The following is a 22,228-nucleotide window of genomic DNA, read 5'->3' as shown; positions in this document are numbered from 1 at the left end:
TTGTTGCCTAACACTGTAGAACATTAGTTGTCAGATTTAAGCAGTGTCTTAACACACTGCATCCTTGGGCTCCTCAGCTGAAAGTTTGCAGGCTGCAAGATTTCTCAGAGCAGTCAAACTGGCTAAACCTGTAGACAAACCAAGCTTTCCAAGGTGGGATTTACCAATGATGCTAAAATCCCTAATGGCTATCCATTTGAACTGTTAGCTGTTAGGCCTTTTTAGTTTAAGAAACCTTGCTTCTTGGTTGCTAGCATGTCTGCTAGATGTCTTGGAGTTGGCAACTCAGGAACCATACTGTGTCCCCCATGATAACAAGGTGGTTTTAAGGACTCCAGAATTTTTCTTATCAAAGGTGAATTCCTCTTTTAATTCTAGATGTGCCAGGAAATGAGCTTCTCATCATTTTTGTCCAAAACAGAAAAGGTGTGGTATAATCTGGATGTACTTAGAACACCAAAGTTCTACCCTCAGGTGCATTGAATCGTTGAGAAGATCAGGCTCTTTGTTCATGTTCTTTCATCTGGAGTTCCAAGGCCTTCAGGTATCCAAACTATTCCTGGCCAGATGGATTAAGTTGTTATGCATTGTGGTGACACAAAAGGCACCAGGTAAACCTGTTCTTGAAAAGGTGGGTTTTAATTCTTTTATGATCTCTAGCAACCTCTTGGGCAGAATGACATGTGTCTCAACTGAGCAAACTTGCAGGACAGCAACATGATGTATCAACATCTTTATCAAACACCTTTTTAAGACTAACTTTCTATCCTCTTCAGAGGCCTCCTTTGGAAGGAAGGTGCTGTATGCAGTGATCCAAAAATAACTTGCCATTTTACTTTCAAGGGGAGATGTCTATATTTCAGTCTTTCTTAGTCTTTCCCTTACTAGTTACTTTACAAGCATCACAAAATTGTCGGAGATGCTGAGCTACGAAATCCAAAAACTCTTTACCGAATTATCTTTTTGCTGGCAGCATCTCTTCCAATTCTGCCCTCGCTGATATGACTTCTGTAGCCAAAGGGGCAACATTTATTTTGTCTAGTTTGTGAAGGAGGTAGCCTACTGTACATAGTTCACTGCTTGGCATTAAGGTTATTGTTGATGATTATGTGCTAAGAGTTTCTACGCAGCTTTGGAATGACGCTTCTGGTTGGCACCTGGAGAAGGGGGGCATAACCAGTATGGGCTGAACAATTTCCAAAACTGTAAAGAGTAGGGGAACAGCCCAAGTATCACAGAATTGTGTGAGACATTGCTAGAGGAAAGGAAGTAATGAGGTAAGAAACTTTCCATTGTCAAAACTCTGTTGCAAGTGGTTTCAGTTGAAGAGTACTTACAAATTTTATTTCTAAAGCTGAAAAATACTATTATTCTGGAGAGTTCTTCCTGAGGGGTAGTCCTAAGACCAGGTTCAGTTTAAAAACAAAAATGGTCTGCCTCCAGTTACCATGGAGACAGAATCCCCACTGTGAAGACTGACATGGAGGTTCCTAGAATGAAAAGTCACAGATAAGAGAGAATTTTCATTTTCTGTGACATTTGGACAAGCCACTTTGTGCTTCAGTTTCCCAGCTGTAAAACAGTGATAGCCACCTGGATAAATTGCTTTGTGGTTTTAGGATGAAAGGTGCTATTTGAATATTAGTAGTTTTACATGAGCGAATGTAATACAATTTCATTGAATTACTGAACAAAATATAACTTGTGCATATGATAGTCATTTGAATTTTTATACAGGTTCCAGCACCAGAACAGGCAGAAAAAGGTGGTGTAAGTAACATGACAGAAGCCAAACTAGTACTCTTCCTCACCTCCTTCTTTATTAAGGTATATATTTTTTTAATATGATGTTTGGAGGGAGGGCAAAATAATTGTACTTTAACAAGAATTAACTGGAACCTCAAAGAGTAAACTGAAGGCTGGTTGAATGGCAGTCCGATGCAGGGGTTAGAATTTCAGGATCTCATTTTGTCTTCTGACCCGAGCCTGGCTGGGCCTAGAGTGCATGGAGGCAGCATGTTCGGTCCTTGAAGGAATGGGGAAGTGCCTCTTTCCTCTTCAGTGACTTCTAGAGCGAACTGGGAGTGACATTGACTGACATACTCTGCTGAGAGCTATGTTCAGCCTTCTGAAGGACAATCAGCTACAAGGGATTTCTTTAAAGTATGAAGTAGAGGGAGAAATGAGGACTTTGAGGACCCCCCCCCCCTAAAGTGCCAGGGAAGGCCAAAGCTTGGGGCCTGATTTTAACTAATAACTGTGCTTAGACTTCCTTTGATAAATGATTTGTCATATTCTGTAGAATTGGGAGTTCCTAGAGGGTCTCTTAGTTTGGGGTCTGTTCTGCAACCAACTACACGGTCATGTTTTCAAATCACTCTTTTTTGCTTTTTCTTTCTGTTAAGGCTGGCTGTAAAGCTTCAGATATTGGTATCGTATCTCCATACAGACATCAGTTAAAGATAATCACTGATTTAATGAAAAGCTCATGTATCAGTACAGTGGAAGTAAATACTGTGGACAAATACCAAGGAAGAGACAAAAGTATCATAATAGTATCTTTTGTTAGGAATAACAATGATGGAAATGTGAGTGGACTATATTTAACTAAATGATTCAAAGACATTTCACAAAGTTAAGACTACCATTAACTGAAATCCTTAAAATAAGACCTGAATACTTTTTACTGAACATGCATGAATATATTTTAGTCATAATTACATCTATAACAATTGCACTTACACTGGGAAAACTGAGTGGTTAGTTGGCACTTACAAAGTAATATAGACTGATTAAGGATATTTTTGTTAAAATGCCATTTTTAATTGTTTGTATAGAGTCAACAATTTGCTCAACACTTTGATAGCATGCTTATATTTTAAAATGAAATATTTTAAATTTGAATTTAGTTAATTCATACTGTTTGGCTTTGTTCTCACACTTGAATAATGAAAATAAATTAGTGAGTTTAACCTTTTCGTGTTTCTAACCACTTTGATTTTTTTTCTCCTCCTCTAGCATATTGTTTTAATGTTTGGGTTGGAAAAACTTAAGAGTGATTAACAATGTTATATTAGAATTAAAATAATAATGGATTATTTATGTTGGCTACATTTTTTAATGCATCTTATAGAAACATAATTTGGAACTAAATTTGACATGTTCCTTTTAAGAAATATAAGCAACCTCCTTGACATTTAAAAAATTGAAGATGGGTTGTACGTCTACACTTTTCATTCTTTTAAAAAGTTGAAATGTGAAGTGAGAGAGAATAAATAATTATATTAATTTCAACAGCTTGGAACACTTCTGATGGATTGGAGGCGTCTTAATGTTGCTATTACAAGAGCGAAGCACAAGTTAATCATGCTGGGCTGTGTTCCATCACTGTGCCGCTATCCTCCATTAGAGAAGCTACTCTGCCATTTAAACTCTGAAGCCATGATATCCTTTTCCTATGCACTTCAGTATATCCTGATACTCTTCCTGGATAAATATGTTCTCCTTAGTTTTAATATTTGAAAATGGAATAAATTACAATAGTTGAAACTGCACACTTCTATTGAAACAGACTGGAATTATATGCTGAGAAGGATATATACTACAGAGAGTGCTTTCAAGGGAAAGAAAAGGTGCTGCTAGACTGGGGAGCTGAAGCTCTGTAGCATGGGAACTGCATTTTCAATTTGCCACAGGCCACATCTGACTTATTGTAAATATACATTATTCTTAGAATGGACAACCTTAATATTTGCCCATATTTGTAACTTGCAGTTTTGCCAACAGCTTTCCATTTAGTAATGGATGTTAGGGTGAAAGTCCTCTATGAAAAAATGTCAATAAAATACTTTGTGCAGTGGTCCCCATCTCAGTGCGGTAGACTTCCATGTTTGCAGCTAGTCTACTTATTCAGTAACTTAACAGTTGAATAGGCAGCATCTCAAGAAGAACAGGGAGCACCTTGTAGATATTGTAGATTCTTCATCTTGCAAAGTTGTAACAGCCTATTGAATTACAAGTTCTGTTATTCAGTATGGTCTTCCCCATTGGCTATTGCTGCCATGAAACATATTCTGTGTTCTCTCATGATTTGTGATCAACACCAGCAGCCAAAGGAGGCTACTCAAATACCATTTCCTTGAATGTTGGGTCTTGTGTGTCTAGTGTCAGGAGTTGTATCTGTAACGGAGCTATAGCAAGATTTGGGGCAAATGTTTCAGACTTTTCAAGATGCACAAATCATGGCCTATACTACATGGTCAATCTGTATTACAGTGGGAAAAGTTACCAACGAAACATTATTAAAGGGGTATGCTTTGGGTCCAGCTAATAAGCGAGTCCAAAATTTGTAATTGTATCTTCTACAATTTACAAATCAGCTTTGATTTAAGGGCTTGTTTACACAATGTGACAAGAGTCTCTAAAGGGGTGTGACTTGCAAAGCGCTCTAACTGCCCGGCATAGAACTGGTGACTTACTCTAAAATTTGGCTGGGCCAAATCTGAGAGAATGGTGGTGTGACCCTATGCACCAGGTTGCAAAACTCAGAGTGGGGAGCCTGGCCCAGACCCATGGGATAGAAGCTGCTGCTTCGGGGTGAGTGCAGGGCCAATTTGCTTCCCAACCCTTCCCTGCACACAAGGCTGGGAGAAGTGTTTGCCGAGGCTCAGTGATGGGCTAATGTGCCCCTGGACATGGCACCCCATCTAGAACCTTCCTGTGATCCAGACATACTGCTTGGGAAACACTGAATGAGGCTACACTGTTTAACATTTTAAAATAAAGCTACATAAAAACAGGCCTCTATTTAACCCTGTTTTTCTATCTTCCCATTTTATAGTCCACTAGATGTGGTTAGCATGTCAACTTTTTATTTTCTTCAAACGTGTGGCGGGAGAGGGCATGTATTTAAAAGGAATTGTATTGATAGTGCAGTAATTAATAAGGCTCCTAGAACTGAAAAAACGGTACCTTTATATACATAATCTCTCTTGTTCATTGAGTCTTTTCATTAGACTTTGTCGCTTCTCAGAGTAATTAGAGAAACTTATAACTGCTAAAACAGAGCACGTGAAGTGGGAAGGTTTGAAGATGGCATTGTGATATGCCCCAAAATTACTTTCGACACAAGACAGACCCATACACTTATAAACTGTCTTTTGCAAGAACAAAATATTATCCAAGTATTTGAAGTTTGTTTTCCTTAACTTTTATTACATTTTCAATCTTCCGTCAGGGGCACATGAACGTGTCTATCAGGTCTATGACCTTCTATGACTGTAAAGATGAAGAATTTGAGGAAAAAAGTCATCTTGTTCATTTTCTACATGTGCAACTGAATGCAAAAAATGGTTTAGTAGACTATGGGTGCTGAGTGCAGCATGTAGTCTGAATGGATTTGATTTCAGTCTGGTTTCTCAAACTGTAAAAGTTTCTTCTCACCATATTGCACAAATTCTTATAAAGAAAACAGGTAATTTTATTACCAGCGTGACACTACCATATCAGTAGCACAAAAGTCTGCACTTCTAGAGGTACTAGATAGCTACTCTCATATTCCATTTTCCTTTGGATATATATTTATCTATGTATTTCTTGTGCGGGATAAGAAATTGCTTACTTGCCACTCAGTACAAATAATAGACACTGCTTTGAGTGACTACATTTGGGATCATTTTGGTTTTGCAGATTTTAAAATGTAGTTCTTACATAGAAATTCCCTTCTTTCTTACAAACTTTAAGATCGTGTTTTTGTGCCTCTTAGAAAATATGAGAGAGTTCCCTTTTCTATTTCCAATGCCCATCCTGTTGCTTTCTTTTTAAAGTCTATCATATGTGTAAGAACATAACACTCTTTTATGTTTACATACATAATTGTATTCTAGACTTCTCACACTGACACAACTTGATAACCTATTTCCATCTTCCACTAGCTTTTGGATACGTTCTGAGAAATGTGATGTTGATATACCTATTTGCCTATAAGAGTTAAATTATTTTAGCAAATGAAAGCTTTTAAAAAACTTATGGGGTGAAATCCTGGCCAACCTTGAAGTCAGTGGCAAGACTCTGACTTTAATGGAGCCAGGATTTCATATGTAATATGAATGTAATATTGGCTTTCATTTGGGAGTTGTTGGGTTGGGGACAGATTTGTAGCTTACTGTTAATAAACTTACATGCCAGGTTGTTTCCTTAAATGATGCAAATTTCCCTTTACTTGACACAGTATAAGAAAGCTAAAATAGAACTACCTCATGCTTAACGCTTCAGTTTATGCTATTAACCTAACATTAATTTGTAGATTTTAACTTTTGACTCTTCAAAAAGACACTCATGCCTTTCATTGTATTTTTTCACATTTCTTTTCTTTAATGTCAAAGTTGTGTTCAAAGCATTGTTCATGACTTTATACATTAGATGTGGGCATTTTTGGTGTTTTAAATTCACAATTTTTTGTAATATTTGTAATGTAATAAAAATTTGCTAAATTGTTACAATTGGGCTAGTTATGGCACTGCGTGAATCAAACAAAATATCAGTATTTTCAGTTGAAATGCTTAGACACGATGACTTACTGTGTAACTGAACTTTTCACGTATGTTACTTGTTTTTTTTCAATAGCAACATAGGCAGTTGGTGAAAATATCCTTTGAGGGGGCTGAGCCCACCGCCATTCACTCTGCAGAGGCAGCTCCTGTTGTGCAGGTTTGGCCTAGGTACCCTTTCTGGCCTGTTGAGGCTTGATGCTCGCAGATTCAAAGGAGTGCACCACTGGGTCACTTGATGTGCCTGTCTGTACACAGGTGGTTCCTCCTCCCCTGCAACATCTGCCTTACTCCCTTCTTGGCCCTGGAGCTGCTGGCCATCGGGCTTTATTGGCCAAGTTGGGTGGGTGGTGGGCAGGCTCAGAAAGTAGATTCAAAGGGGCTCAGCCATACCTAGTCTTAGCAACCTGCCACCTATGATAGGCAGCAAACAACTATTTGAAGGTGGGAAAGTTTTAAAACGTGTAAAAAAAATTATATCTGGTTCCAATACTTCAGTAAGCGTGCTGGAGCAATCTGGCATCTCTTTCCACAGAATTTTTCCTTCAGTTTTGACTTGTCAATAGTTGCTTATCTGTGTTTTTAAGTTTGAGAGAGTTAATATTATAAGCCAAATCCTCAGCTGTTGTAAGCTGACATACACTGATTTATACCAACAGAGGATTTGACCCTATTATTGATGATCAAAATCAGTATTATGATAACTTAAATGAAAAGTTTGTAAAATCTCACTTACACTACATGAAAATCAGGCATAAGGGTGAAAGTCGGCCATCTTCCTCTCCTCCAGTAGTTAAAATGTGCCCTCTTCAGAGAGTGGAGTTTAGCTGAAACTAAGAAAAACCTACAGATAAAACTGCACTGAGTTGAAATACATAGAAATGTAGAAAATATACTGACAGAAAGGAAAATATAGGATTCATTTAGAACCTAATAATCCAGGAGTGTCTTGGTGTTAGAATAACAATTTAAGATTTCATTTTTAAAAAATCATAGTATCCAGTTTTGGGTGGCATCAATGTATAAAGATACACAGCTAAAGTGTGCTAAATTCAGCTCACTTTTCTAATATAGAAACTAAGGCCCTGATCCTAGAGTAATATTCACTGGTACAGAAATGCAGGAATCTCCAATATCCGATATCAGGATTATAGCAGAAACCAGGACTGTTAGCTCTTAATTTAGTCTTCTATATAAGTGAGATCTTAGTCGTGAAAAAGCTGTCAGCTGACTAAACTGGAGCTGAACATTGGGGGAAAGGACCATTTTAAAACTGTCAGTTCTTCCTCTAACTGCTTCTTTCATTCCTTGACTCTGCTCTTTCATAGGGATCTGGCTGCAGAAAGTTAAAGTGGGGGGGATAAGATGAAGTTTGTAGTTTTTGGCTACATATGTGGCCATTGTTTGGATTAGACTAACAAAAAGCTACTTTAAAAATAAAGATGTTTCCATTATCTCTTTTCTACCTATATTTGTTTAGGGTTCTTTTTAGTAATGTTTCCAACTGTGCAGTGTTGGATCTTGGTGCATGGATCTGACAAACACCCAGCAAGCCTTTTAAGAATGCCTTTGGATACTCAATGTCCATAGTTAGATTCTGTCTAATCCCTATTTTGAAGTAAAGCAGTAATGTTCTCTGTTCTGTACCATGTCCCCGGTGATTAATTAGCTCAACCCTCTGACACAGTCAAGTAGCTATCTATAATTTATTCATGGAAATGCCAATACCTCAAAGTAATCATAAGAAGTTGTCAAATCAAATGACAAACTTGCTCATAAATATCTGAAAAGAACAAAATTTCTAGGACAGAAGGTATATTTTAAGGTACAGCTTTCTAATATATACAAATTTGCAGGTGTCTTGTAAATTTGTATAAGAACAAATGACAGGTAAAAACTGCAGAATGGATAAATGCCCTAGAAAAGCAAACATTTTTTACAGAGCCATTTATAGTGGGGTTTCTCACTTTCTTAAGCACTATAGTGTTTTTAAGTGGTGAATAAACATGAAAATTGTTTGATCCCAAACTTATTTTAGGCTAACACTTACAAAAAAAGGCTAATGCTCGCTGTTTCACTCAGCATGACTGTATCACTGCTGGCCTATAGGCACTTTTCTATTGCTTCTCATCTGTACTTTATAATCTCTTCCTGATATCTCTTCATAAATTTCCAGTCATCTTAAACTCAGTGTGGCTGAAGCTGAGCTCTTGATCTTTCCTCCCCAAGCCCTCTCTGTCTGTCACCATGGACGTCACTGCTATCCTCCTACTCATTTAATATTTTCAAATGAGTAATTTTTAACTTTGCCCTTTGGCTGGATCTGTGTGTTCAGGCTATTTCTAAATCTTGCTGTTTATACTTGCCTAAAATCTAAATTCCAGCTTTTCCTTTCTATCTCAGAGATAAAACTTCAATCCTCATCATTTCATGTCTTGACTGCTTTGGGCACCTCTTTGCTGGCCTTGACTATTACACCCGTGCTTTCCCCAAGTCTATTCCAAATGCTGCTGCTAAAATCTTGGTTCATTGCTCTGATCATGTCAACCCCCTCTCTGAGCACCTCTACTGATCTCCTCTACTGCCCCTCCAGATTTGTCTCCTCAGCCTTTCTAGAGTCTTGTGGATGTCCAGCTGTCAGTTTAAGTTCAATATTGCTGAAACAGCACTTAATCTCCTGCTGCCCCCTCTAGGCCCTCTTTGCTCAATCATTTATAGATAGCATCACTGTTTTGCTTGTCACTCAGGCCTGTAAGCTGAGTGTCATCTTTATTGACCTCTTTAGGTCCTCAATTGCAGGCTGTCTAAATCTTGCCTATTCTTTCTGCATAATATGGCTAAGATATGACCTTTCCTATCCATCCACCTGGACAACTCTCATCCAAGCCCTCATCTTAATACAGCAACATACTTTTCTCTGCCCTTGACAAGTCTAATCTTACCCCCTCCTATCCATTCAGACTACTGCTTCAAAGTCTATTCTCCTTGCCAGTTGCTTTGAGCATATCATGCCTCTCTTTGATCTCTCTAGTGGCTCCTCCTCCCATCTTGTAATAAACATGTTGCTTGTCTTCACTGTCAGTGCCTTCCATTTCAATTCCCTGTTTCATTCACTATCCAGATGTCAACTTTCACTTCCTCTCTCTCATGATGGTAGCTTCTATCATCCATTTGTTAAATTTTCAAATAAATACCTTTGTGCTTTCTTCTATGGTGCCCTTACTGCTTATTGTAATCAGCTGTAATGCTACCTCACTTTCCACTTGCAAACCTCCTCTTTAAAACTCCTTTTTGGTGATGGTCACTTTTTTTTTTCTAGGCACAATTAGACTGTAGGTGCACTGAGACTGAGATCATGGTCTACCATGCTGAACAATATTGTGTCTTTGTACTCACTTACCTGTATCAATTTCTTGGCCCCTGTATTACACTTAGTAATACTTTCATCTAGTTATATGGTGCCTAGAATAATGAGGTCCTGGTATGTGAGTAGGGTTTGTAAGTGTAGCTATGACAACCAAGTCTCTTAACAGGTCTCTTGTTATACAATTCTTTAGGCACACTTTCATTTATGGAAGGCATGAAAATTTTCTTTTATATGCAGCACCTGTGGCAGAAATGTGTGTATTAATCACACCTAATTTATGGTATAGGTGGAAGGCACCTTTATATTTATCCCAAGAACCAAGAAGTAGTAGTAAACCGTCAGTCTTGGACTTCTCTTCTTCCCTTACTTTTGACAAATAGAAGGGGAGAATAGTTTATTGGTGCATAAACAAAATCTACCTAAAGCTGGGAACGGTGTCTTATAAAATATTTATATCACCAGACCGACCAGAGGCTGGGTGCTGTACAACTACAAAAGAGACAATCCCTTCCCTGAAGCGTTTACAACCTAAAGCTACAATAAAGCAATGCAAAACACGCCTATTTGTCAATACAAAAGAAAATCACACGCATTAGGTCAGAAATGCATACGTGCAGAAGTGAGAAGCTAACGTTTTCTCTGTATTGGTTGTTATGAGCCCGCCTGGGGCCATTGCTGCAAGCCTGTGTAGGGCGCTGGTGGCAGCTGAGCCCTGTGTAGTTTGGGCTATTTATGAAAGAGGAGGGTGAGGATTAGCCCCAGGGTTGCCTCCTGTTCCGAAGCCTCACGTGGGGGGCAAGACTGGTTCTAGACACCAATTTTGCGGCGTCATCACCGGTCGAGCAGCGGTTATTCTGTGTGGCTGGAGTATAGGGGGACCTACGCTGAGCTCTGCCCAGTGCCAGTAGCAGCCACTCCCCGCTGGTTGCGCTCCAGGGTGGGCAGAGAGGGGCAGGTCCTCCTGCCGCCGGGGGCGCAGTGCGGATTGTGACGGGGGAGTGGAGGAGAAGGAGCCTGCGAAGGGCTGGAGTGGGAGCCGTGCAAGGGAGGCCAGCCCGTCCGCGACAAGCTGGCTGCTGTTCTGTGGCCATGGGTAAGGGGCGCCTCTGCTCCCCACTCGCAGGGGGTAGGGAGTCGGGGGCAGGCCGCACTGGGGCTCCCCGCTGGGGGTGGGGAGGTAACGGGGTGAGGTGGCGCTTTCCAACGGGTGCGGAGCGACTCCCCGGGCAGCGCGCAGCCCCCGTCCGGCAGCAGCCCGAGGCGGCGGCTGCTGCTGGTCGGTGCGTGGCCTGGCCGCCTCGCGGCAGAACTTGGGGTGGCTCCAGCCGCTTCTGCGCGCCCGAGGCGGGCGGTGTGCGGGAGCCGCCTGCTCCCGGGGGAGGCGGGGCGGCCGGGCAGGTAACCAGGCACCAGGCCGCGGCTCCCTGCAGACAACGGGTCCGAGCAACACCGGGCAGCGCGGTGACAAAGGAGCTGAGCCCCCGAGAAGGATGCTTGTCGGCGTGTGGGATGCGGAGCGGGCGCCTGCCTCCCGCGGGGCAGACAGCCGGTGGCGGGCGGCTGCTGGGCGAGGTGCTGTCTGGCTGCGGGGGTGGCGGCTGTCTCGCGGGGAGCAGCCCACCAGAGGTTTTGTGGGGACTGGGGAGGGCGGAGCAATGGGAGAGCCTTAGCCGTTGTGATTGCATGGAGGGGAGGGGTGATGGGAAATTGGTTCTTTTTTGGGAAAGAAAAATAAGCATGAATTGTTTGGAGTGCTTTTCAGGAGAGAAGGATCCGCCTTTGCGCATCTTGGGCATGGTGCCACTTCTTGTATAGTGAAGTAGAATGATAGTCCCAGTTGTGTTAAAGTGTGGGCATGTGCAGGTTCCCATCCTGATATATAGGGAAAGGGTTCAATTTAAAAAAAAAAAGGACTTAAATCATAAAAGGGTTCAGCTGAATGGCCCATCTTAGTCCAGTTAGGGAGTGCCTGAATTCACAATGTGTGCAGTGTGAATGATGTGTACATTTACAGAATACGAGAGGTTTCCAGAAATGGTCCAGCTGGCCCCTATCCAGCAACACGACCTGCTACCCTGGAACTTTGTGTCTGCCCTGAATCCCAATGAAATCAGTGGGACCCCATGTTGTAGTTGGTCGTGTAATGGTGCAGGTTCAGGGGCTAAGGGAGGACTGATCACTTAAAGCTATCTAAGTTTCTGTTCTTTTCAGTGAAATACCTTATCTGTCTTCTGTGAGAACCAAGTGGATGCACGAGTCTTTGCTATTATCAAAGGCACTTTTTTCCATAATGAAAGAGAAACAGTCAGTATCTTCTGTTGGCTCCCAACAAGGTCCTAAATCATAGTGACTCTGACAAAAGAGATCTGAGAGAATAGGCCAGTGTTCCCTCTAATTTTTCCAATGCATGTGCGGAATTAATTTTGTTATGTGCACCAATATGGAGGTGATGTATGATACATCACCTCCATATTGGTGCACATAACAAAATTAATGTGGTGGGAATGGGGCCGAGGGGTTCAGAGTGTGGGAGGGGGCTCGTGGCAGAGGTTTGGGATGTGGGGAGGAGGAGGGGAGGGCTTTAGCTGGGGGGGCGGGCTCTGGGGTGAGGCTGGGGATGAGGGTTTGGGGTGCAGGCTGCCCCAGGGCTATGGCAGGGAGAGAGGACTCCCTCCAGCTCTCTCTCCCTGCTGCAGCACCTGGGCTGGGGGGAGAGGCGTCTCTCCCTGCCAGGGTAGCTCTGGGGCTGGGGCCGCGGGATAGGTGCCTCTCCCCCAGCCGTGGCAGGTGTGGGGCTGGGTTGGGGCTGGTCTGAGGCTGGTGGGGAGAGTCATCTCTCCCCGCCGCAGCCTGAGTGCCTGCGCATCGCTTAGAGGGAACTTAGGCAAAGGCCACTTATAATATATTTGAAAATAGGAGCATAAAAATCATGAGTCAGGCCCCAAAATATCACAAGATTGGGTTAAAAATCATGAGATATAAAAAGATACATTTTGAGTTATTTGCCTTTTCAAACTTTTATTTATAACAGTAAGGGCTAGAAACTTGAAAGAAAGCTTAGATTCTCATGTGATCTCTTTGATTCCAGCAATTATGACTTTAAGAGAAACAAATAGAACGAGGCTCATGATAAAATTATGAGATTTGGCATTACTGGATTAAGTATCATGACCAAATAATAATTATATAACTCTCATAACACATTCCCTTAGTCATTTTCCATTTTATCAGAAACATATAATATGCCCTGTTAAAGTGCCCAACTAGTTTTAGGCCCCAATTTAGATTGTTTTGGAAAGTTTTATGTATTATGGGTATTAATGTTTTAATGAATTTTGAAAAAAATACAGAAAAGAAACTTCGTTTTGTGTGTCCACTTTAAACTTTCCTGTGTAGAACTATAAACCAAAACTACAGTATTATGCTAGTGGGTGAGGAACTATGTCCTGATCTTACAAATGCTTATGCATGTGCTTAACCATGTTCTACTCATAGAATGTAGTCAGTGGGACTTTACAGTGTGTAAAGTTAAATGCAGGCCTAAGTCTTTGTGGAATCAGGGCTACAATACAAACTGTTTATATGTAAAAGAGATAACTGACATCTGTTTCTGTGCTGGATATATAACTTGGATTCAAATAATGTTGCTGGATATACTATATTAATGAGACACATCTCTTATACTGGTGTGAACGCAGCTTTGGTATCATAGAAGAGTCTCTGAGCCCTGTTAACCAGCTGATTTTTTTTTTTTTTTTTGCTTTTTCCATATTCATTGTCAGTGCTGCTTTCACTTTGTCTTCCAAGCCATGCTAGGTTGCCCTTCTAGTCCTGACCAGTGCTGAGATGAATTGAGACAATAGTGTGACTCAAATTATGACATCCCAAATAGTGCATGGAAGAATGGAAGGCAATAACAGCCTACTTCATTTGTATTTACATATTACACAAAGATAACATGTGTAAGTGTGTTTGTTTTGGAGTGCATGCTGTTTTATAGCACTGTGACTTTACAGCAGTAAATGGATTTTATTCCTTTGATTAAATACAGATTGGGATCAAAGTGCTTTGAACAGGAAAGCATTTAGTGAATTTTTTTTGCTTTCATAATTGAAATATGCTTATTTTTACTTTGTTTTAGCTGTAAAAGACCCCACAGCTGTAGAAAGAGCAAATTTGCTGAACATGGCTAAATTGAGTATCAAAGGACTGATTGAATCAGCTTTGAGCTTTGGCCGTACTCTGGATTCTGACTATCCACCTTTGCAACAGTTCTTTGTCGTTATGGAGCACTGCCTTAAACATGGTCTTAAAGGTGCAGTAATCATTTTATTCATGTATTTCCTGTTCCAAACCATTTTGAAATTTTGTTTCTAGAATGTGATGCATTATCCTCTTTGTACAACAGTTTGAATATGTATAGCACTCTATAATAAATCTGAAGCTGTTACCACTCAAAAAAGAGATCTTGGAGTTGTGGATAGTTCTCTGAAAACATCCACTCAATGTGCAGCAACAGTCAAAAATGCAAACAGAATGTTGGGAATCATTAAGAAAGGGATAGATAATAAGATAGAAAATATCATATTGCCTCTATATAAATCCACGGTATGCCCACATCTTGAATAGTGCGTGCAGATCTGGTCGCCCCATCTCAAAAAAGATATATTGGAATTGGAAAAGGTTCAGAAAAGAGCAACAAAAATGATTTGGGGTATGGAACGACTTTCATATGAGGAGAGATTAATAAGACTGGGACTTTTCAGCTTGGAAAAGAGACAACTAAGGGGGGATATGATAGAGGTCTATAAAATCATGACTGGTGTGAAGAAAGTAAATAATGAAGTGTTATTTACTTCTTCTCATAACACATGAACTAGGGGTCACCAAATGAAATTAATAGGCAGCAGGTTTAAAACAAACAAAAGGAAGTATTTCTTCATACAACGCGCAGTCAACCTGTGGAACTCCTTGCCAAAGGATGTTGTGAAGGCCAAGATTCTAACAGGGTTCAAAAAGGAACTAGATTAAATTCATGGAGGATAGGTCCATCAGTGGTTATTGGGCAGGGATGGTGTCCCTAGCCTCTGTTTGCCAGAAGCTGGGAATGAGCGACAGGGAATGGATCACTTGATGATTACCTCTTCTGTTCATTCCCTCTGGAGCACCTGACATTGGCCACGGTCAAAAGATAGGATACTGGGCTAGATGACCCTTTTGGTCTGACCCAGTATGGCCATTCTTATGAAGTACTAATAACCATAACAAAAATATTTTACACACTTACACTTTTTTCTTCTTTGTAAGATACCCCTAAGTGACTATATATGTTTTATCAGGTACCAGGATCAAATGCATGTTACTTATATCTTGATTTAATTTCACTGTTACTCTTACATTGACATGGTTATGCTTCAGCAGATCTGTTTCAAAAATTAAAACAGAGTTGCTACTTTATAAGATTCTTTTTAGAAATTCCCAAACCATTGTGACTTATTTTTAAAGGTTAATCAAAGCTTGTTATATAAATATTTATATTCACAGTACAGTATTTTAAAACAATTTATGTAGACAATTTCTAATCCAGGTATGCTGATGTGAACTCTATGTGAGAGAGTGAGCTAAGTAACTTAAATTGTCAACTAAATTATTTTGTTTTCCTTTTCTTAGTAAGAAAATCTTTTCTAAGTTACAATAAAACAATCTGGGGCCCACTGGAACTTGTGGAGAAGTTGTACCCAGAAGCTGAGGAGATAGCAGCTAGCGTCAGAGATTTACCTGGCCTCAAGTGAGTAGTGTTGGTAAAAAACATAACATTTGCTGCAATAAAGGTTTAGGGCCTGATCCAGTGCCCATTAGAGTCAATGGAAGGGCTCGGACCCTTAAAGAGCAAAATATATTGTGGCAAAAGTAGTACTTGGATTTTAGATACTGTGTTGAGAGAATTTAGAAGAAGAACCTTTTTCACATTGAAGAAGCTAAATACTTTAAAAATGAAATGCCTTTTATTGTGTTTGTAGAATCATAGGAGAATAGGACTGGAAGGGACCTTGAGAGGTCATTTAGTCCAGTCTCCTGCACGCACGGCAGGACTAAGTATTATCTAGACCATATCTGACAGGTGTTTGTCTAACCTGCTCTTAAAAATCTCCAGTGATGGAGATTCCATAACCTCCCTAGGCAATTTATTCCAGTGCTTTTAACCATCCTGAGAGTTAGGAAGTTTTTCCTAATGTCCAATCTAAACCTTCCTTGCTGCAGTTTAAGGCCATTGTTTCTTGTCCTATCCTCAGAGGTTAAGAAAAACAATTTTTCTCCCTCCTCCTTGTAACATTTTATGTACTTGAAAACTGTTATCATGCCCCCTCTCAGTCTTCTCTTTTCCAGACTCAACAAACCCCTTATAGGTCATGTTTTCTAGACCTTTAATCATTTTTGTCGCTCTTCTCTGGACTCTCCAATTTGTCCACATCCTTCCTGAAATGTGGCGCCCAGAACTGGACACAATATTCCAGCTGAAGCCTAATCAGCGAGGAGTAAAGCGGAAGAATTACTTCTTGTGTCTTGCTTACAACACTCCTGCTAATACATCCCAGAATGATGTTTGCTTTTTTTGTAATGGCATTATACTGTTGACTCATATTTTGCTTGTGGGCCACTATGACCCCCAGATCCCTTTCCGCAGTACTCCTTCCTACGCAGTCATTTCCCATTTTGTATGTGTGCAACTGATTGTTCTTTCCTATATGGCGTACTTTGCATTTGTCCTTATTGAATTTGATCCTGTTTACTTCAGACCATTGCTCCAGTTTGTCCAGATCATTTTGAATTTTAGTCCTATCCTCCAAAGCACTTGCAACCCCTCCCAGCTTGGTATTGGCTGCAAACTTTGTCAGTGTACTCTCTATGCCATTATCTAAATCGTTGATGAAGATATTAAACAGAACGAGCCCCAGAACTGATCCCTGTGGGACCGCACTCATTATGTCCTTCCAAAATGTCTGTGACCCACTGATAACCCTCTGGGAATGGTTTTCCAACCAGTTTTGCACCTACCTCATAGTAGCTCCATCTAGGTTGCATTTCTCTAGTTTGTTTATGAGAAGGTCATGCGAGACAGTTTCCAAAGCTTTACTAAAGTCAAGATATACTACGTCTACTGCTTTCCCCCCCTACTTGCTTCCACAAGGCTTGTTACCCTGTCAAAGAAAGCTATCAGGTTGGTTTGACACAATATGTTCTTGACAAATCTATGCTGACTGTTACTTATCACTTTATTATCTTCTAGATGTTTGCAAATTGATTGCTTAATTATTTACTCCATTGTCTTTCCGGGTACAAAACTTAAAGTGACTAGTCTGTAATTTCCTGGGTTGTCCTTATTTCCCTTTTTATAGATTGGCACTATATTTGCCCTTTTCCAGTCTTTTGGAATCTCTCCCATCTTCCATGACTTTTCAAAGCTAATCACTAATGGTTCAGATATCTCATCTGTCAGCTCCTTGAGTATTCTAGGATGCATTTCATCAGGCCCTGATGACTTGAAGACATCTAATTTGTCTAAGTAAATTTTAACCTGTTCTTTCCCTATTTTAGCCTCTTCTGATCCTACCTCATTTTCACTGGCATTCACGATGTTAGACGTCCAATCACCACCAACCTTCTTGGTGAAAACCGAAACAAAGAAGTCATTAAGCACCTCTGCCATTTCCACATTTTCTGTTGTTATTTCCCTCCTTTTCCCCCCCATTGAGTAAAGGGCCTACCCTGTCCTTGGTCTTCCTCTTGCTTCTAATGTATTTGTAGAATGTTTTCTTGATACCCTAATGTCTCTAGTTAGTTTGATCTCATTTTGTGCCTTGCCTTTTCTAATTTTGTCCCTATATACTTGTGTTATTTGTTTATATTCATTCTTTGTAATTTGACCTAGTTTCCTCTTTTTGTAGGACTCTTTTTTTGATTTTTAGATACTTGAAGATCTCCTGGTTAAGCCAGCGTGATCTCTTGCCATACTTCCCATCTTTCCTACGCAGTGGGATAGTTTTCTCTTGTGCTCTTAATAATGTCTCTTTGAAAAACTGCCAACTGTCTTCAGTTGTTTTTCCCCTTAGACTTTCTTCCCATGAGATCTTACATACCAACTCCCTGAGTTTGTTAAAGTCTGCCTTCCTGGAATCCATTGTCTTTATTTTGCTGTTCTCCCTCCTACCATTCATTAGAATCATGAACTCTATCATTTCATGATCACTTTCACTGAAGCTGCCTTCCACTTTCAAATTCTCAACCAGTTCCTACCTATTTGTCAAAATCAAATCTAGAACAGCCTCTTCCCTAGTAGCTTTCTCTGCCTTCTGAAATAAAACATTGTCTCCAATACATTCCAAGAACTTATTGGATAATCTGTGCCCTGCTGTGTTATTTTCCCCATAGACATCTGAGTAGTTAAAGTCCCCCATCACCACCAAGTCCTGTGCTTTGGATGATTTTGTTAATTGTTTAAAAAAAGCCTCATCCACTTCTTCTTCTTGGTTAGGTGGTCTGTAGTAGACCCCTACCATGATATCACCCTTGTTTTTTACCCCTTTTATCCTTACCCATAGACTTTCAACAGGTCTGTCTCCTATTTCCATGTCAACCTCAGTCCAAGTGTATATATTTTTAATATATAAGGCAACACCTCCTCCCTTTTCCCCCGCCTGTCCTTCCTGAGCAATACCCTTCTATACCAATATTCTAGTCATGCATATTATCCTACCAGGACTCTGTGATGCCAACGATGTTATAGTTGTGTTTATTTACTAGCATTTCAAGTTTTTCCCTGCTTATTTCCCATACTTCTCACATTAGTATACAGACATCTAAGATACTGATTTGATTAGCCCTCCCAGTTCTGTTTTGTCTCTTCTTTATCCCTGCTATAACAGCCCATGCTAGCCGCAAAGGTAATACCCTTATGTCTCAGTTGTACTAATTTTCCAAATGTTGCATAAAAATAGTATAACAAAGACTGTCTTGTAGGTTAACTAGTGAACAGTAATCCACCTGCCTTCCCATTCTTAGCTTGATCAGACGTTAAATGAAATCTTGTCTCTATTTCCAGCATCAAATATGATGTATTTGATATCAGCCAGTGTTGCTGGTATCTAATTATTGGGGGGAAAAATAAAGTGATTGAAACAGTCTTGTAAATGTTTTATTCTCTTTGGTGTGCTGATGTCTTTTGGAATCCTCAAGTTTATTTGTTTCCCGTAGCCTTATTTCAAGTACATGATGCTCCCATGGCATCAGCTAGAGGATGTAACTTTAATCCTCATATTGTGGCAAACAGCACAATCACTAGACCATTGCAATGACTCTCAGTGATGCAATTTAGTTTGTTTCATGTGCTAGGAAATGTATAGCTTCTAACAGAGTTTCCCAGTCAGTTATATATTTAATCTCTTTGCATTTTGTTCAGTGTTTGGGACCCACCTTTATGTTAGTAAAACTATCTTGAAAAAAAATATCTATCTAAAGACAGAGCTGTGCAAAATTTATAGGATTCAGTTTGCAAGAACTGGACCTCCCTGCACAGTTTGGTAGTGGATGTCCACATGCTTCTCTCTCAAACCCTCCTGACTCTGTGAGGATTTGAGAGCAGGGCTGAAAATATCAGGGACAAGGGTTGACAACTGTGCGAAGGCCCTAACCTGTGGGGCACCCCAAACTTCTGTAACTGGGGTGAAATGGAAGGGGGTTGGCCCCCAGCAAACTTGATGTACCTGAGCTCTTAATTTCTCTTGATGAGCCTGTTTGCAAGATAGTCTCCAATTTTTTCTAAATAAAATATTTTTTTTGAACTTCTATTGTAAACATTTTTAAAAGGACACTCAGATTAAGAAATTATATTTTACCATTTTGTTTTTTGTTTATTTTTACTTTCTACACAGTGCTTTGCTTGGACAATTAAAATAGGGTGGTTGTTTTCACTCTCTGATTCTCATGCGGTAGCACAGTACTGCACTGTTTGGGTTGCAAACACTGCTGGAAAGTGTTGGCATCCAAACAAAAACTATTTTCCTTCAAATATTTTCAAAAATAAATCCAGGAAAACATTTCTAGTTACAAGGTGGATAAAATCAGTAATGTAATTTTTTTGTTTTAAATTGGAGTTTTTACTTAAATACATTTTTCTTTTGGAAAAAATGTTTAAAATTAAATTTATTATGACAACCTATGTTAAGACCTAAAATTACTGTAGTCTATTAAAATAATTTAAATTATAAAAAGCTACATCAATGAGCCCTCCTCAAGTTGTAATGAGTTAAAAAGGAGTGCATTTTTAAGTATATACTGAATTAGGAGGAAAACATATTTAACTTTTGAGATTAACTTAAGCTTTATGAGTATATCACAATGTTGTGCACTTCATTAAATATCTGTATTATTTTCAGTCTTTACAGTGGAGTGAATGCTGGTATTTACATACTTCTAAATGTAAATACTTTCAGCTTATGTAGAAAAGCTTTTGCATTAATTACTTGTGGTTTTAGTTTTAGCAGGTGCAGAAAATTTGTTTTTCATTTGGACAAGCTCATTCAAAATTGAGAAACGGACTGGGAAGTGAAAAAGCAGGAAAGCTTGTTTTTTGTCTTCCAATCCATGGGGAGAAAAACAGGTTGGGAGAAGATGAGATCTAGTAATTGTGAAAACTTAAAGGACGTGGAGTGACCCAAGAACCTCTTAATGCCAGCTGGCAAGGGGGTGCAGAGAGGTTATAGGGGTCTCGTGGAACTGACCTATACGTTCCAGTTCACCAAAGTGTGTCACGTGAGGACTCAAATGAAAGCCAGTGTCACATTTGTTATCAATATTGCAACATGTATGCATGGATATTGTGTAAGGACTTATGTATATACATTATGTGTAGGGCCTGGTCACCAGAAAAGGTGAAAGCAGGTTTTTCTTGAAGCAAGATATGCTGCTGCTTCAAGTGATAGTTCTTTTGTGTTTTCCGCACGTGGGTACACATGTGCACAATGTCCCTGAATCCGGAGTGTCCATTGGTCCACTCGTGTGCAGTTGTTTCTGGAATTGGTGTATCAGAAACCACATAACCCTCTTCACAGTATACCCACCAGGTGCGCAGAACTCCCCAGCAGCCAGTCTCTGCAGATGTTTTCCCACAGATCATGAATGGGAGTTCCATGATTCTGTTCTGAATGAGATGTTCACCCAATGGGGAACACTGTCTTGGGTTCTCTTTGCCTTGCAGGAGAACAAGAAACTATCCCAGTACTGCTCTAGGGCAGTTCTGGGCCATGGCTTGAAGGGCAACACCCTGCTGCTATCCTGGATGGATCATCTCACGTATACCTTCCCACCGATTCCACTAATACCACAAATCCTGTGAAAAATCTGTTATGACATGGCTTGAGTTAATGATCCCTTTGTCTAATAAATCAGTTAGTTTTAAATGAAACATGTTTAGATACACAAGAAAAAAAAGTCTATTCTGAAACATTGAAGGTAGATTTATTTAACTAATAAAAAATGCAAAATGCTTGTTTTGTACATTTTTAATTGAATTCCAGTTTTCCAAATGCAACTTGATACAAATCCTGAGTAAAAAATTAACATCTAGTAAATAAGAAATGTAATTCACCATTTTCTAACATAAGAATGTAAACAATAAGAATGAGTAAATGTATGGTAATATATATGTAAATATAATATAGTCTCTTTCTTAGCTAAAAAATTACCAAATGTAATGTAAAGGCTATATTTGGTTGCAAATCAGCATGTTTTAATAGTTATACTAACCAATGAGAGTGGTGTTTTTTTTGTTTTTTTTTAAATAAAGAAAAATAGATAATTGTGCCTTGTATCTTAACTGATTATTGACTGTTATTCAAATAATAACTTAAAATACCTTTAAAATCTGAATTTGTGTATTAACAAACTGATTCATGAAGGCAATAAGACTAATTGATGTGCAGCAGTATCCTGACTAATTTTTTTTCTTTTCAGAACACCATTGGGCCGTGCCCGGGCGTGGTTACGATTGGCATTAATGCAAAAAAAAATGGCTGATTATCTACGCTGTTTAATCATTCAAAGAGATCTCCTCAGGTTAGTGATTTTGTTGAAATTTTATCTTTTTAAATTTAAAAAAAAATTTGTTTAGGAAATCAAGTCTAGTGTCATATTTGGCACTTTACCATATCATAAAATTTTATTACATTATAACTTCTTGTTTGTGTTATCCTTAGGGCTGTCAATTAATTGCAGTTAACTCATGTGATTAACTCAAAAAAATTAATTGCACTTATAA

The 22,228-nt window shown here is 39.5% G+C and overlaps 2 protein-coding genes across 24 annotated transcripts in view; both read left to right on the top strand.

The window, feature by feature from the left end:
• LOC101938843 (solute carrier family 25 member 16) overlaps positions 1-6,500 on the top strand; it is a 66,475-nt gene extending 59,975 nt beyond the window's left edge. For all 9 annotated transcript variants that reach the window (XM_065553457.1, XM_065553456.1, XM_065553455.1 and 6 more), the window contains 4 exons: positions 1,738-1,827; positions 2,406-2,588; positions 3,298-3,446; positions 5,220-6,500. In XM_065553457.1, coding sequence (XP_065409529.1) covers positions 1,738-1,827; positions 2,406-2,588; positions 3,298-3,446; positions 5,220-5,277 — 480 coding nt within the window. In that variant the 3' untranslated portion in view covers positions 5,278-6,500. The remainder of the gene's footprint in view (positions 1-1,737; positions 1,828-2,405; positions 2,589-3,297; positions 3,447-5,219) is intronic.
• Positions 6,501-10,760: 4,260 nt separating this feature from the next.
• Positions 10,761-22,228, top strand: part of RUFY2 (RUN and FYVE domain containing 2) — a 64,167-nt gene continuing 52,699 nt past the window's right edge. For 3 of the 15 annotated variants that reach the window (XM_065553471.1, XM_065553470.1, XM_005297295.5), the window contains exons 1-4: positions 10,761-11,008; positions 14,057-14,230; positions 15,586-15,703; positions 21,925-22,026. In XM_065553471.1, the coding sequence (XP_065409543.1) occupies positions 11,005-11,008; positions 14,057-14,230; positions 15,586-15,703; positions 21,925-22,026 (398 nt within the window). In that variant the 5' untranslated portion in view covers positions 10,761-11,004. Of the gene's footprint in view, positions 11,009-11,127; positions 11,488-12,556; positions 13,878-14,056; positions 14,231-15,585; positions 15,704-21,924; positions 22,027-22,228 lie in introns of those variants that run through there. The other 12 variants (XR_010589490.1, XR_006176039.2, XM_042856956.2 and 9 more) reach the window with 9 other exon arrangements.

The sequence above is a fragment of the Chrysemys picta genome, chromosome 7 (assembly GCF_011386835.1).
Source record: "Chrysemys picta bellii isolate R12L10 chromosome 7, ASM1138683v2, whole genome shotgun sequence".
In the NCBI taxonomy this organism is placed as follows: Eukaryota; Metazoa; Chordata; order Testudines; family Emydidae; genus Chrysemys; species Chrysemys picta.
Note: the sequence above shows the minus strand (reverse complement) of the source record. Positions and strands in the feature narration are given on the sequence as shown.